Here is a 15,282-nt window from a genome sequence, read left to right as displayed (position 1 = left end):
TACTCCGTGCGTTCAGTTGTTCACACTGCTAAGAGTAAAGCGCTCCTGCCAAATAAAACCCGAAACCGAGGGTAACGCAGATATGACGCAATTGACAGGCGACTCCCTCAAACGCAATGCTGCAACGTCCCGGTCCTCAGTTAAAATAGCAATTTTCTCACAATTTACAAATAGTTGGAAACATCTGGGATATTGTAGGTACTCAACTGAACAAAATATATAACACTGGCCTAGTGATTTTTGGATATTTTACTGCAAAAATACTACATAGTTCACCTTTAACAAATGTACAAAGTCTAATGTTTTCAAATGGAGAACATAAATAAATGAGAGTTGAGTCTATCAAGTCCCCATAACTATAAGCGCTCATTTTAAACTACAGTTTTAAAAGGGTTATGTGTTTAATAGACTAAAGAGTGAATATTCTCTGGAATATGCAAACATTGTCAGAAAAATTACCAAAACGGTGAATATATCATCGCTATTACAGAGTCCATCTCATCTGGCACGTCATCAGAATTATTAATAATGTTTGTGTGGGTCTAGATGATGAAATACTCATGACAGAGCGATGTGTTCATCTCTGCGTTTACACATCTCGCGGAGATGGGCCTAATCATACATTTTCACAGAACTGTAATTATTTAGATGTTTATTATATAAATATTATAAAGCAGACGTTAATATAATTGAAGGACTTTCACAACCGGTGAGTGAACAGCTGGACGTGATGAGCATAAACTGAGAGAGAGAAATAAGTTTGGCGCTTTTATTCCCAAAGTGCTCTCGTTCCTGGCTGCTTTATGTAATTCATGTGAAGTTACGTCTTTATGGTGACATGACGGATTACCTGACTGACTGTGAGATTTTCTCCTTTAGCGGCAAGTTTAAACTACACAACTACATAGTAGCATCTCATAAGATCTTATTTGTGCAGTACTGTTATGTTAAATAAAGTTTATTAATAAAGGGATGTGAGTTATTTACCTCTGAGCCCTGTTGACTCATCTCCCCTCAGACAGTCCTTTAATGGCGGACTTGTATGCAGTTCTCAACGTTGCTCTTATCGGTGAATCCGATATTACCAAACCGATAACCGATTATGGGAAAATGCTTAAATCTCGGGAAACCGATATATCGGTCGATCGCTAATCTTGAGCATGAAACTATAAAGATACAAAACATGTAAAACAAAATGTATAAAAGTGCAGTGTGAACTAGGGTTAAAACCCTAAATGTAAATTTATTAAAAATAAAATATAATTAATTATAAAACTTGATTACATTTACTCACCCGTGAATGTTTTCTTCCCAAGTCCGCCGAATTGCTTTCCATTGGCTGTGGAGGTGAAGACTACAACTCCCATGATTCCACACTCATTCTCAGCGTCATCAGGCCACGCCTTTGTTATCGTTTTGAATCAGCGACCTCTAGTGGCGAAAATTACATAATGTGCCTTTAATTTAAAACGATGTCCTAAAATTGCTCAAACTAAAACTTAGGAGTAAAATGTGATCCTGAAGCACAAAACCAGGCAAGATGAAGATATTTTGTAAATTCCTGTAAATATATCATAAATGTATTATTAGTAGTAATAAGCATTGCTAAGGACTTCATTTGGACAACTTTAAAGGAGATTTTCTCAATATTTTGATTTTTTAGTTTTTAGTTGTATCTTAGACAAATATTGTCCTATCATAACAAACATAACGAAAGATTATTTATTTAGCTTTCAGATTTTGTGTATAATCTCAATTTTTATTTTATTTTTAAAAATGTACCCTTGTGACTGGTTGTGTGGTCCAGGGACACACACACATACACTGTAACCTTGAAGAAGTTGGCAAACTTAAAAAAAAATTGAGGTAAACAGTTTCATGAAAAGGTTTGTTACATAATTAAAATAGCATAGCACACAAAAAAAACATAAAATAACACTTAATTTTAGCATTTACTCTCCCTTTCGATAGTCATGGCAAAGCATGCTGGGAAACAGAAACTCCAGCCCAGTTTCAGTTAAATTTAAGTTAGTCTAAATTAAAAGAAACAAGTTCATAAAACTCAAAACAATGAAACAGCTCAGATTACGTAAAATGTGTCCGCTTTGAGAACTCGAAAGAAAAGGAAAGTTCTAAATACTCATGAAAGTTCATTTGATTGAACTCATTTGCTGGATTTAAGTTTACCCTACTCAAATTAATTCATTATTTTGAGCGTTAGAGTTTACAGTGTAGACAAAACAACCAGATGACTAAAAGTTAACTTAAAGTAGTCAATAATATTATCCCTTAAAACTCTCCTTTGATCAACAAAAAAACATATTTAAACATTCCGTTAAGCAAAATCGCCATGCCTTAAAATAGCTTGAATGTAACCCGACACCCTTGCTTCATTTAGTATGCGCAGACTCGTGAATATGCAAATGAGCCCCGCCTCCACTCACTCACACCAGCTTCACTCACTCAACGCTCAGTAAACGCTGCACAATGGTATCGCTCTCTTCAACATCAGACACGTATCGGTAATTAATAGGATTATTAACGACTACTTTTGCTCGACTACGTTATCAAACAGCTAATAATGTGTTGCTAAGAAAGGCATATAGTTCATAATAAATAAGTAAGTAAGTAAATGTTATTTATATAGCACATTTAAACATAGCAAAAGCTATCCAAAGTGTTGTACAGAGTAAAGAAAAAATACACTAAAACTATAAAGACGGAACAAAAATAAAAACAACGTGAAAAACAATAAATAAATAAACAAATATTCAGACAGAAATATAATACCATTAAAATGCTAGGAAAAAAAGATAGTTTTTTATAAGATAGTTAATTTTTAATTTTGCTTTAAAAGTATTAATGGAAGGTGCAAGGCGGATGTCCAGGGGCACTTGATTACAGATTATAACATCATAATATACATCATATACATAATTCACCCACTATATTAATAAATATCCCCAATTTTTCATATCAACAGAAAAATATAGCAGGATAACCTGCTTCTCTTGACTGCCCTGCTTCAGAGATTAGTTAATGATATGCGAAAGCCCCGCCCCCCTCGTGACGTGATTGGCTACATGTTTGTGATGTCAGAAACACCAGCGATTTCGTGTCGCTGGAGAAAATACTCAGAAATGGTGTTGACGCATGAATTTGTTTGTCTCAAATCACATTAAAAACAGCATTAAACTCTGATTTCACCACATCTATAAGAGGAAAACACAATGAAATCTACTCTAATATTAACACAAACTATAATGTTATCTCATTGATACTAAAGTTTGAACAAAGCCAGAGGGAAGCGAGATGAGCTGTGAGATATTGATAAATGCAGATTTAGTCACGGGTGGAGGCGTGGAAAAGGAAAGGACATTAAAACGAGAGCGACTGATAAGAAGGATGCAGCATTTCTTTATCTCAAACGGACATGCAGTGATTTACAATAGCCAGGCTGGTCTGGACAAAGCCTGTGAGCCACTGAAAACACGGCTCGCCTTCTCACTCCGTCCCAGGAACCCGTTTTATCAGAGTCCCAGAGACAGGCTGTCCTTTACGGGCTGTTGCTCTTTTCTTCTCATTGTTTTGATCGCAGCGGCTCTTTTTAAAGAGTTCAGAGCGTCTAAATCTCTGCCAACGCTTCCAGCTCCTCCGCTAACGTCTCTAGAGATCCGCATTGCAATATGAAGATAATCTTCTCAAGGGAGCTTGAGATGCTACTGGCCAATCTGTTCATGCTTTCATCGGAAGGGCCTTGGGGTGTTTCGTACAGGAATGGGATCTTTATTTATCGCCACACATCCAGCTCCGTGCTGGGCATTGGTAGTGACTGTCAGGCGATGTCACCAGAGAAAGACCCTGCAGGAACAATTCCTCCGGGAGAAACCTGCGCTGAAGTGCCTTTATTAAGGGCATGATGTTGACGGATCCAACCGTGCTTCTTTTTCATCAAATGCCACAGTTTCTCAAACCGTGAGCACTTTAGCTGAATGAACCACCACCACAGAAACGCAAAATAACTGCCAAAGGGTTTTCATTTTCAGTGTTTTTCCAGCTAAAAAAAACTTTGCTCTAAGAATGTTTTGAAAACGTTTTCTTTAAAGTGATAGTTGAGCCATAAATGAGCCTGATGTTGACCTGCTGACCCCCAGGCCGTCCCAGATGTAGGTGTGTGTGTTTCTTCAGGAGAACACAAATGAAGATTTTTAACTCAGCCGTTGCTCGTATAATGCATGTCAATGTTGTGTATTTCTATAAGAGTAAAACACACACACACACACACACGAGTCCATATTAAACCCTGCTGCTCGTGGAGACACACTGATGTCTTAAGACACGAACCGATCTCTTTCTGCCAGAAACACAACAGTATTTGTGTTATTTTACCTCATATCAGACGAATCTCATCTAGTGTTCCCAGAGCCGTTACTTCTGCTGAGTAAGGTCAAAATACCACCGCGATCATAGCTGCGAATGAGCCATCTATGTAAATATATCTATGATCGTGCTGGTATTTTGACCGTTTTTAACGGTAGTAATGGAAGAGTGACCTGCATTGCTCTCTTTTAGATCCATTTTGATGGCTGGACAGATGAATATGATTACTGGATCGATGCAGACAGCCCAGATATTCATCCTGCCGGCTGGTGCGCCAAAACTGGACATCCACTGCAGCCTCCAGTCAGTGAGTACAGACATGATACACACAACCATTGTCCTTCCCATGGCACATGTTAAGCAGCAATAGTATCGGTCTCTAAAACACACTGCAACCAAATCAATCCAAAATCACAGCCAATCAGAAGAGAGTGTGGGCGGAGTCTCTGCAAGTGGACTACACTCAAAACCAAATCAATCCAAAATCACAGCCAATCAGAAGAGAGTGTGGGCGGAGTCTCTGCAAGTGGACTACACTCATAACCAAATCAATCCAAAATCACAGCCAATCAGAAGAGAGTGTGGGCGGAGTCTCTGCAAGTGGACTACACTCAAAACCAAATCAATCCAAAATCACAGCCAATCAGAAGAGCGTGTGGGCGGAGTCTCTTTCTCCAAGTGGACTACACTCATAACCAAATCAATCCAAAATCACAGCCAATCAGAAGAGTGTGTGGGCGGAGTCTCTTTCTCCAAGTGGACTACACTCATAACCAAATCAATCCAAAATCACAGCCAATCAGAAGAGTGTGTGTGGGCGGAGTCTCTGCAAGTGGACTACACTCATAACCAAATCAATCCAAAATCACAGCCAATCAGAAGAGTGTGTGGGCGGAGTCTCTTTCTCCAAGTGGACTACACTCATAACCAAATCAATCCAAAATCACAGCCAATCAGAAGAGTGTGTGGGCGGAGTCTCTTTCTCCAAGTGGACTACACTCATAACCAAATCAATCATAGAGCAGTATATTTAATTCAATACTGCAAATATCAGTAAAACTATTGTATCTTGTAGGACAATATATCCGTGCTTTATGCAGTTATTATATACTGTGTTTTAGCAACATCAGATTAGATTATTTGCATAGTATGTACAATGCAGTGCAAACGTTTTTTTTTATAGTACTGGCAATAATCAAGAAAGTGATTCAGACACCACTGTAAACGTTGAGTTAATGTCCTCTCTAACCGCGCTCTGCATCATACGGCGTCTGTAAACAGAATGGAAAAATGTAGCCGAGAGAGCGAGAAGTAATTATGCGATATAAAAGAGGGATGGAGGAGCTCTGGCTTCCTCTCCTGTCAATATCTTCTGTTAGCTCCAGAGGATGCTGGGAAAGGCTGCTGAACAATACGCTTCTTCAGTCAGTCTTACTGATAATCTTCCTCTCGTTCCCTTACTCCGTGTCCATGGAAACGGATCGAGCAATGTTTAGAAATCAGCAGCTGGCATCAGGATGTGACCGACTTACTGAGAGAGAGAGAGAGAGAGAGAGAGAGAGAGAGAGAGAGAGAGAGAGAGAGAGGAGAGTGTGTGAGAGAGAGAGAGAGAGAGAGAGAGAGAGAGAGAGAGAGAGAGAGAGAGAGAGAGAGGGAGAGTGTATGAGAGAGTGAGAGTGTGAGAGAGAGTGTGAGAGAGAGGGAGAGAGAGAGAGTGTGTGAGAGAGTGAGAGTGTGAGAGAGAGAGAGGGAGAGAGAGAGAGAGAGAGAGAGAGAGAGAGAGAGAGGGAGAGTGTATGAGAGAGTGAGAGTGTGAGAGAGAGAGAGAGAGAGAGAGTGTGTGAGAGAGGGAGAGTGTGTGAGAGAGAGAGAGGGAGAGAGAGAGAGAGAGAGAGGGAGAGTGTGTGAGAGAGTGAGAGTGTGAGAGAGAGAGAGGGAGAGAGAGAGAGAGAGAGAGAGAGAGAGAGAGAGAGAGAGAGAGAGAGAGAGAGAGAGAGAGAGAGAGAGGGAGAGTGTATGAGAGAGTGAGAGTGTGAGAGAGAGAGGGAGAGAGAGAGAGAGAGGGAGAGTGTATGAGAGAGTGAGAGTGTGAGAGAGAGAGGGAGAGAGGGAGAGAGAGAGAGAGAGAGAGAGAGAGGGAGAGTGTGAGAGAGAGAGAGAGAGAGAGAGAGAGAGAGAGAGGGAGAGAGAGAGAGAGGAGAGAGAGAGAGAGAGTGTGTGAGAGAGAGTGAGAGTGTGTGAGAGAGTGAGAGAGAGAGAGAGAGTGTGTGAGAGTGAGAGAGTGAGAGTGTGTGAGAGAGAGAGATGTCATTTAAATGGACAGAAAACAGCCGCCACTAATTACCACCAACGCTGTCGAATCCACAGAAATACAATCCCCTCTTAAATTCATTTCAAACACAGGTATTCCCTAAAAATCAATTCGGCATCAATCAGGAAGTTCAACATCTTAACAATCTATTCTACAAAACAGCACAAAAGAGTAATTTGACCTTTTTTAAACGAAAGAAAAAACATCTAGACACAGACAAATGGTTTGATTTGGACTGTAAGGCTCTGAGAAAAAACCTCCGAAATTTATCAAATCAAAAACACCGCCAACCAGACGATCCGGAGCTCCGCCTTCATTACTGTGAGGCGCTAAAACAATATAAAGCCACACTGCGGCGGAAAAAAGCACAGTTTTTGCAAAACCAGTTTGAAGAAATAGAAAAATCTACAAATTCACACAAATTTTGGAAAAATTAAAATTATTGTACAAACCAAATCAAGAAATTCTGGCAATACAAGATGGGGAGACATGGAAAACCCACTTCCAAGAATTATATAGCCCAATTAAAATCCAAAATTCTAACCAAAATAATATAAATAATAAACTAGACAATTTGGAAAGATCAATTAAAGCAAACCAAAACCCCTTAGATTTCCCCATAACAATGGAAGAATTGGAAGACAAATTACGGGCCCTTGAGCCCAAGAAAGCCTGTGGTGTTGACAGCATCCTGAACGAGATGCTGAAACACACAGACCAAAGCTTCAAACTGGCCATGCTAAAGCTGTTCAATGATGTTCTGTGTGTCGGCTTCTTCCCTGAGATCTGGAACCAGGGCCTCATCAGCCCCATCCACAAGAGCGGAGACAAATTAGACCCTAACAACTACCGAGGCATCTGTGTGAACAGTAACCTGGGGAAGGTCCTCTGCAGTGTCTTAAACACCAGACTTCTAGACTTCCTTATGAAGCACAATGCCTTGAGTAAATGTCAAATCGGCTTTCTTCCAAAATGTCGCACATCTGACCATATTTTTACACTACAAACACTAATTGATAAATACGTACACCAAAACAAAGGACAAATTTTTGCTTGTTTCGTTGATTTCAAGAAAGCATTCGATTCAATCTGGCACACAGGATTATACCTAAAACTTATTGACAGTGGAATAGGGGGAAAATTCTATGATTTGATCAGATCAATGTACACGGCCAGCCAATGCGCTGTTAAAATCGGAAACAAAAGGACAGAATTCTTCCCCCAGGGGCGTGGCGTGAGACAGGGCTGCAGCTTAAGCCCCACCCTCTTCAACATCTACATCAACCAATTGGCCAACATATTAGAAGATGCTCCCATTCAAGGTCTCACGCTACACGACACAGACATTAAGTGTCTTCTCTATGCAGATGACCTGGTTCTCCTGTCGCCCACTAAAGAGGGGCTTCAGGACAGCCTGGATCTGCTGGAGGATTACTGTCAGTCCCCTGGGCCCTGACCGTTAACCTCCAGAAAACTAGAGTCATGATGTTCCAAAAGCGCTCCAGATCTCAGGGACCAACACACACGTTCACACTGTCACACAGAACCATTGAGACCACCAAAGCATACACTTACCTCGGCCTCAAACTAACTCCAACGGGTAACTTTACTCTGGCTGTGAATGAACTCAAGGAGAAAGCTCAACGGGCTTTCTATGCCATAAAAAGAACCATTAAATTCGACATCCCAATCCAAATTTGGCTCAAACTCTTCAAATCTATAATTGAACCAATTGTTTTATATGGCAGTGAAGTGTGGGGTCCTTCTATAAAATTTGATTTCTTAATTGGGAAAAACATCCGACTGAAATTCTACATTTAGATTTCTGTAAAAGAATCCTCAAAGTCCAAAGAAAGACGCCAAACAACGGATGCAGGGCAGAATTAGGCCAATACCCTCTCCTTCTAAACATCCAAAAAAGAGCCATCAAATTCTGGAAACACCTGAAAACAAGCGACCCCAACACATACCATTACAAAGCCCTGAAACACCAAGAGCTGAGCGTGACGAGGAGTCCCCTGTGTCAGCTGGTGCTGAGACTGACTGAGCTCACACACACAGAGATCAGCCGGCCTCAGGACACACACACACTCGCACACATTCGGCCCTCAAAAATTATGATCACAGAACAAGAAAAGTACATCACCCATTGGACACACACCATTCAAAACCAGCACAAACTGGAATGTTATTCGGCCCTAAATCGAGAATACAGCGCAGCGCAGTACCTGAGCTCAGTGAGGGACGTGAGCCTCAGGAAAACCCTGACGATGTACAGACTCAGCGAGCACAGTCTGGCCATAGAGACGGGCCGGCGCAGACAGACCTGGCTCTCCCGTGAGGACAGACTCTGCTCGCACTGCATTCTGGGAGTGACAGAGACCGAGCTGCACTTCCTCACAGAATGCACAAAATACAAAAATATTAGAGATCATTATTACCCCCAAATTAATAAAATATTCCCCCATTTCAGCACCTGTAGCCCAACCCAAAAACTGAGCTACATTCTTGGTGAAGAAGCCAAATGCTCAAATATAGCTGCAAGATTTGTATCCTCTTGCCATCTCCTGAGGGACGAGCAAACACACAGCCCATACACACACTCTCTCACAGCCAATACACACTCCCTTTAGACCTGCACCCATGTATATAGTGTATATATGTTCAGCCTTTACATGTTTTCTATATTAAAATTAGCTTGATTTCCTTATCATAAATCTTTATTTATTTTACTATTCATATTTTGTTGTTTTTATTATTAATTTATTTTACTCTGAATTTTGTGTTGTTTTTATTATTAATTTATTTTATTATTAACTTATTTTATTATTAATATTTTGTTAAGTTTTTATGATCAGTTGTTACAAATCACTTTATGTTGTCTTAATGCTTTGGCAATGCAAAATGTATGTTTTTGTCATGCCAATAAAGCTTCTTGAATTGAATTGAATTGAGAGAGAGAGAGAGGGAGAGAGTGTGTGAGAGAGTGAGAGTGTGAGAGAGAGAGAGAGAGAGAGAGAGAGAGAGTGTGAGAGAGAGAGAGAGAGAGAGAGAGTGAGAGTGAGAGAGAGAGAATGAGTGTGGGCGGAGTCTCTGCAAGTGGACTACACTCAAAACCAAATCAATCCAAACTCACAGCCAATCAGAAGAGCGTGTGGGCGGAGTCTCTCTGCAAGTGGACTACACTCATAACCAAATCAATCCAAAATCACAGCCAATCAGAAGAGCGTGTGGGCGGAGTCTCTCTCCAAGTGGACTACACTCATAACCAAATCAATCCAAACTCACAGCCAATCAGAAGAGCGTGTGGGCGGAGTCTCTCTGCAAGTGGACTACACTCATGACCAAATCAATCCAAACTCACAGCCAATCAGAAGAGCGTGTGGGCGGAGTCTCTCTGCAAGTGGACTACACTCATAACCAAATCAATCCAAACTCACAGCCAATCAGAAGAGCGTGTGGGCGGAGTCTCTCTGCAAGTGGACTACACTCATAACCAAATCAATCCAAACTCACAGCCAATCAGAAGAGTGTGTGGGCGGAGTCTCTCTCCAAGTGGACTACACTCATAACCAAATCAATCCAAACTCACAGCCAATCAGAAGAGCGTGTGGGCGGAGTCTCTCTCCAAGTGGACTACACTCAAAACCAAATCAATCCAAACTCACAGCCAATCAGAAGAGTGTGTGGGCGGAGTCTCTCTGCAAGTGGACTACACTCAAAACCAAATCAATCCAAAATCACAGCCAATCAGAAGAGCGTGTGGGCGGAGTCTCTCTCCAAGTGGACTACACTCATAACCAAATCAATCCAAACTCACAGCCAATCAGAAGAGCGTGTGGGCGGAGTCTCTCTGCAAGCGCACTGCACCCTTTCTCACTCTCCACTCTCTCTTTTGTTTTGTCTACACACACAGACCAATGTGCAGTTCATCTACGATGGTAAACTCAATTGACCTGCAGTAAAATGCCTGATGTGGCGATAATCACAGAACCTGAAGTCTGTGACTTCTCAGACGCCATTATAGTGTCGGCCCAGATCCGGCCCACATCTGGTACGCGTTAAATCCACATGTTCAAACGCACGTCTGAAACCAGACGCTTAGGCCGGATTGTGTTGGACATTATGGAAATGATCCTACTGCGTGTGTGTTCAGTAATGTGTGTGTCAACTGTAGATCACGAGCTGAACTTCACACTCACTTCGGCACTTGTTTAGTAAATCTGGCCTTAAGAGTAATAAACTGTTGACTCTGTATAAGTGTAAGATGATTTTGTGGTTCCCAGAGTGATTATATTTAATGTGTGTGTGTGTGTGTGTGTGTGTCTTCATAGCTCCTCAGGACATGTTTGAGACGTCCGAGCAGGGTGGCTGTCCAACGGCAGGCTGTAAGGGAGTGGGCCACATTAAAGGAGCGCGCTACTCTGGACACCACAGGTATGTGTGTGTGTGTGTGGGCATGTTTTTGTGACATATGAGGACACAAATGTGTATAATGCCATGGGTATGACACAGGTATTACAGGAGAGGGTGAAATATGAGGACATTACCCATGGCCCCACTTTACAAAAGGCTTATAAATCACACAGGAGGAGTTTTTATGAGAAAGTAGAAATGCAGAATGTGTGTGTGTGTGTGTGTGTGTGTGTGTGTGTGTGTGTGTGTTGGGTAGGTTTAGGGGCAGTGTAAGGGGATAATAAAAACGTTTTGTACAGTATATAAACCATTACGCCTATGGAGAGTCCCCATATGTCACAAAAACAAACGTGTGTGTGTGTCCTGTCCATCATTGCAGTGTAAAGCTGTTTATACATATATACACACGTTACATGAGGTTATGGTCTGTGGACGTTTCTTAGAAGGAGCAGAATTTGCCATTGCAGGGTTTATTGTTTGATGTTGCGTGTTGTTCTTTACTTTGTGCCAAACTAAAAGCCATCATAATATAATTTTCCCGAGTCAAATTCTTCTTCCCTCAGGGCCATTTTGACCTGAAACTCTTTTTCTTGGAGTGGTCCAAGACTTTGGGACTTTTGTCATACTTGAACCATCGATACACAAACATTTAGTTTTGTTGAGTTTTGTTGTGATGTAAAACATGAACAAATCCTTCCCTCCTGACCCCTGAGGAACTGAACGGAGGGATTCAGAGCACACAGAAAAACCTTAAGCCATTGGTTTCCTGTATGTAAAAAGTAAATTATGTATGTTTGTCTTGTTTTCAAGTACAAATATTGCAATGCTTTTAAGTCAAAATTAATTTACTTGAAGCAAAATGACAAGAAAAAGTGAGTTTATGCCAATAATAACTGCCAATGGGGTCAGAAAAGGTCAGTTGGGGTCAGTTTCCTTTTGAATGGTTCATGTTTGGAGTTTATTTTCCTGACCCATATTGGCATGTCTAGTTTTAAGCTCCAACTCACTCGATTCTGATCTATATATCCGGAAACGGGACTTAATATCTTCAGTCATTTCGTTGATTTAAGAATGTTGAGATATTTGTCCTGGAAAATAAGAGAAGAAAATCATCACACTGATAACTAGTGTTGAAGACTCGAGACCGCTCTGAAGACCTTGTTTTGAAGGTCTCGGTCTCAGACTTAGAGGACTCAAGACCAGTCAACACCACATTTTTAATGATTTAACATCATTAATGTGATTTGATGTCAAACTTACTGCTCAAAATGCAATCAATAACTTCTCTGTAATAAGATTTCTGTGTTACTGTGCTGCCGGGTTCAAAAGCAATGCAGCATTGTCTCAAAAATGCCCAAAATTAACATAAATGACCAAAACAATCTGAGATTTAGTTTTATATATAACATAGAATATAATTAAGCAATATCAGCAAGAGAGCTGTTTTCATGAATATAAGCGAGAATTCAAATTATATTGATTTATACAAACATTCAATAAACCAGAAGTTAATATTAAATGGCACATTTTAAACTGTGCTTATTCAGCAACGTTTCGTTATTAAATGAATCCGCTGCTTTGAACAAATGATTCTGTGAATCTTAAATAATGTTAGTGTTTTAAATGAATCTGAACATTATTTATGAAGGTGTGATTGACCAGTTCAGACGCAGCTTCTGGTCCATTAATGTAATCGTCAGTGATTTGATTGGTGACAGCGCTATAGTGTCTTACTAATCTAATTACATTTATTCATTAAATATAAGTCCTTTCTCAGACAGTAGATATGGATCTTCTAGATGATTTTAAGGAGAGCTGGTCTCGGTTTAGGTGGTCTAGACTGATATCAGGTCCTGTGTGTAGGTTGAGCCATGTGTTCTGGTGTTTCAGTGCCGTGGGGTGCCCGTATTCTGATATTAACCTGAATAAGGACTCGGTTCTGCCGGACCGATTGAGCGGAGAGATGCCGGGAACCGGAGTGGGTCGACCGCGGAGAGCCGAACCCAACGCAGAGACCTCAGCGGACACTAATGAGTGAGTGTGTTCGTTTCCCAGAGGAAATCTGTTTAATAAGGCTTCTGTGATGCAAAACTGACCGGGAAATATCGATGATTATCACACCAAAGCTCATTCTTGCATTAATAGTTGCGTGCATAAGTTTGCACCCCCCACGTTTGCTCCTTATTCTTTGGTTTTACAACACCTTCTGCACATTTAAGTTCTTCTCAACACTGAGTGTGCACGTTCCTAAGCCGGTTATGCCCAATAAGCTGACAATGATCATGGTCATGTAAACGTGGTAACCCGTTTATTCGGAGTAAGGGCATTAACCGGTCCGGACAGGTCCTTTTTTGCCTCTTATCCCAATTTTGCGCGTCATGTTAACGCATTAACCTGCTTTCTGTTGGCTTATTGAAGTGTGTATGTGTGATAGGTGATAAAAACACAAACTTAGAGCAGATTTAACGCATCGGGCGAGTGTTTCGCATGAAATAAGGACATATATCACAAACGCAGACTCTTTTAAGACCCAGAGCATTGTAAAGATGTGTTCTCATCTCAGTCAGCAGAAGTAGAAGAGGTTCAGTCAAACCTGCATGAGGGATAATCTGAGCCGTAAATCTCCAGCTCACGCTTTATTAACATCACAACTGACGGAACATTTGGGATACAGAGTCAGATTTACAGACATTATTATGTTTGACGTCACTAAATGGAAATAACCAGCTTTATTAATAAAGTCATGTAAACCCGGTTTACTTGCGTTGTCAGTTCACTGGTTTGCATGTAAACGGGGAAAACTGGTTATTTTAATAAGTGGATATTTGTGAGTTATCAGCTTACTGGTTGTAAACATGCACAGTGACTGTGTAAAAGTATTAATCCATAGTTTTACACTGAGGACAACTGCGTGTGATTTAAAAAGCTGATGCTCAAAAAGGCAACAAGATGCATTAAGATCGGGGGGTGTAAACTTTTGCAAAGGAAGCTACAACTGTTAATGAGCCCTCACATTAACACATCGAGACCATTGAAAGAGCACAGAGTCAAAAATAGAGTTAATTTACATAATGCTAAAGCTACAGTAGCTGTTTCTTTGTGTCTACATGAGTGGCGTTTTGCGACGCATTAGAAGCGAAAGACTCCCATTATAATTAATGAAGCTGTCTACACTAGAGCTGCGCCGTCAGCTGACAGGCACGCCGTGTGAATAACCTCTTATTATTACATCAAAGTCAGCTCGTGATGTCTCTGGCCTATTCATTTGATATGTTATGTTGCTAACCATGTCAGAGATTGAAACTGGAGTCTGGAAACCTGAGTCTTAGAGTCGAGGCTTGAATACGGCACACATCTTCAACATCATACACTGGTTATATTTATATAGTGTAATCATTTCTCATTGAGTCTCCAATTTAATGTTGAAACAACATGGCCAGTATATTTTAGATATTTGTTTAATGTCATGTTTTTATAAATGAAGGCCAGTATCACCGATACACCGATACTCTACTGATGTCTCTATGAAACTGACTTTATTGTATATTATTGTGTATATATTTATAAATCCTTCTTGCTCGTGCACATGTGTTAGCACAGGGCTTTTCAGTCTTTTACATCCCCATTCTAACATGTAAAAGATAGCTGTATATTTTTATGTACAAAGACCCAATTAATACTGTGAAAAATATATATATTATAAATGTGTAATCTATTTATTTTCTGTTAGCCTTCATTACATCATTGTGTTTTTTTTTACACACTGTGGATGTAAGTTAGATGCATTTTATTAATGTTTTTATTTTTTATATATATTTATTGTATCATAATTTGTTTATTTTAATCAATATATTTATTTACTAAGTTTAATCTTATTTTATTTAAATCAAATTAGATTTATTTTAATTATTTATATATATTAATCCTTAATGTATCATTAATGTATTATTATTATTTTTATTTTACTTAAATAACATTCTATTTATTTATATATATATATATATATATATATATATATATATATATATATATATATATATATATATATATATATATATATATATATATATATGTAATATTAATTAATTAATTTAATATTAATTAAATTAGTTAATTTAACTAAGGAAAATATATATATACATTTTTCTTAGGTAGTTAAATTAACCTTTTATTCA

General features: G+C 39.7%; 1 protein-coding gene across 2 annotated transcripts in view; it reads left to right on the top strand.

Annotated features, from left to right (window-relative positions):
- l3mbtl3 (L3MBTL histone methyl-lysine binding protein 3) overlaps positions 1-15,282 on the top strand; it is a 60,934-nt gene that overhangs the window by 32,624 nt on the left and 13,028 nt on the right. For both annotated transcript variants that reach the window (XM_067416678.1, XM_067416679.1), the window contains exons 15-17: positions 4,573-4,687; positions 11,026-11,128; positions 12,998-13,141. In XM_067416678.1, coding sequence (XP_067272779.1) covers positions 4,573-4,687; positions 11,026-11,128; positions 12,998-13,141 — 362 coding nt within the window. The remainder of the gene's footprint in view (positions 1-4,572; positions 4,688-11,025; positions 11,129-12,997; positions 13,142-15,282) is intronic.

Source organism: Pseudorasbora parva, chromosome 15 (assembly GCF_024679245.1).
Source record: "Pseudorasbora parva isolate DD20220531a chromosome 15, ASM2467924v1, whole genome shotgun sequence".
Taxonomy (NCBI): Eukaryota; Metazoa; Chordata; class Actinopteri; order Cypriniformes; family Gobionidae; genus Pseudorasbora; species Pseudorasbora parva.
Note: the sequence above shows the minus strand (reverse complement) of the source record. Positions and strands in the feature narration are given on the sequence as shown.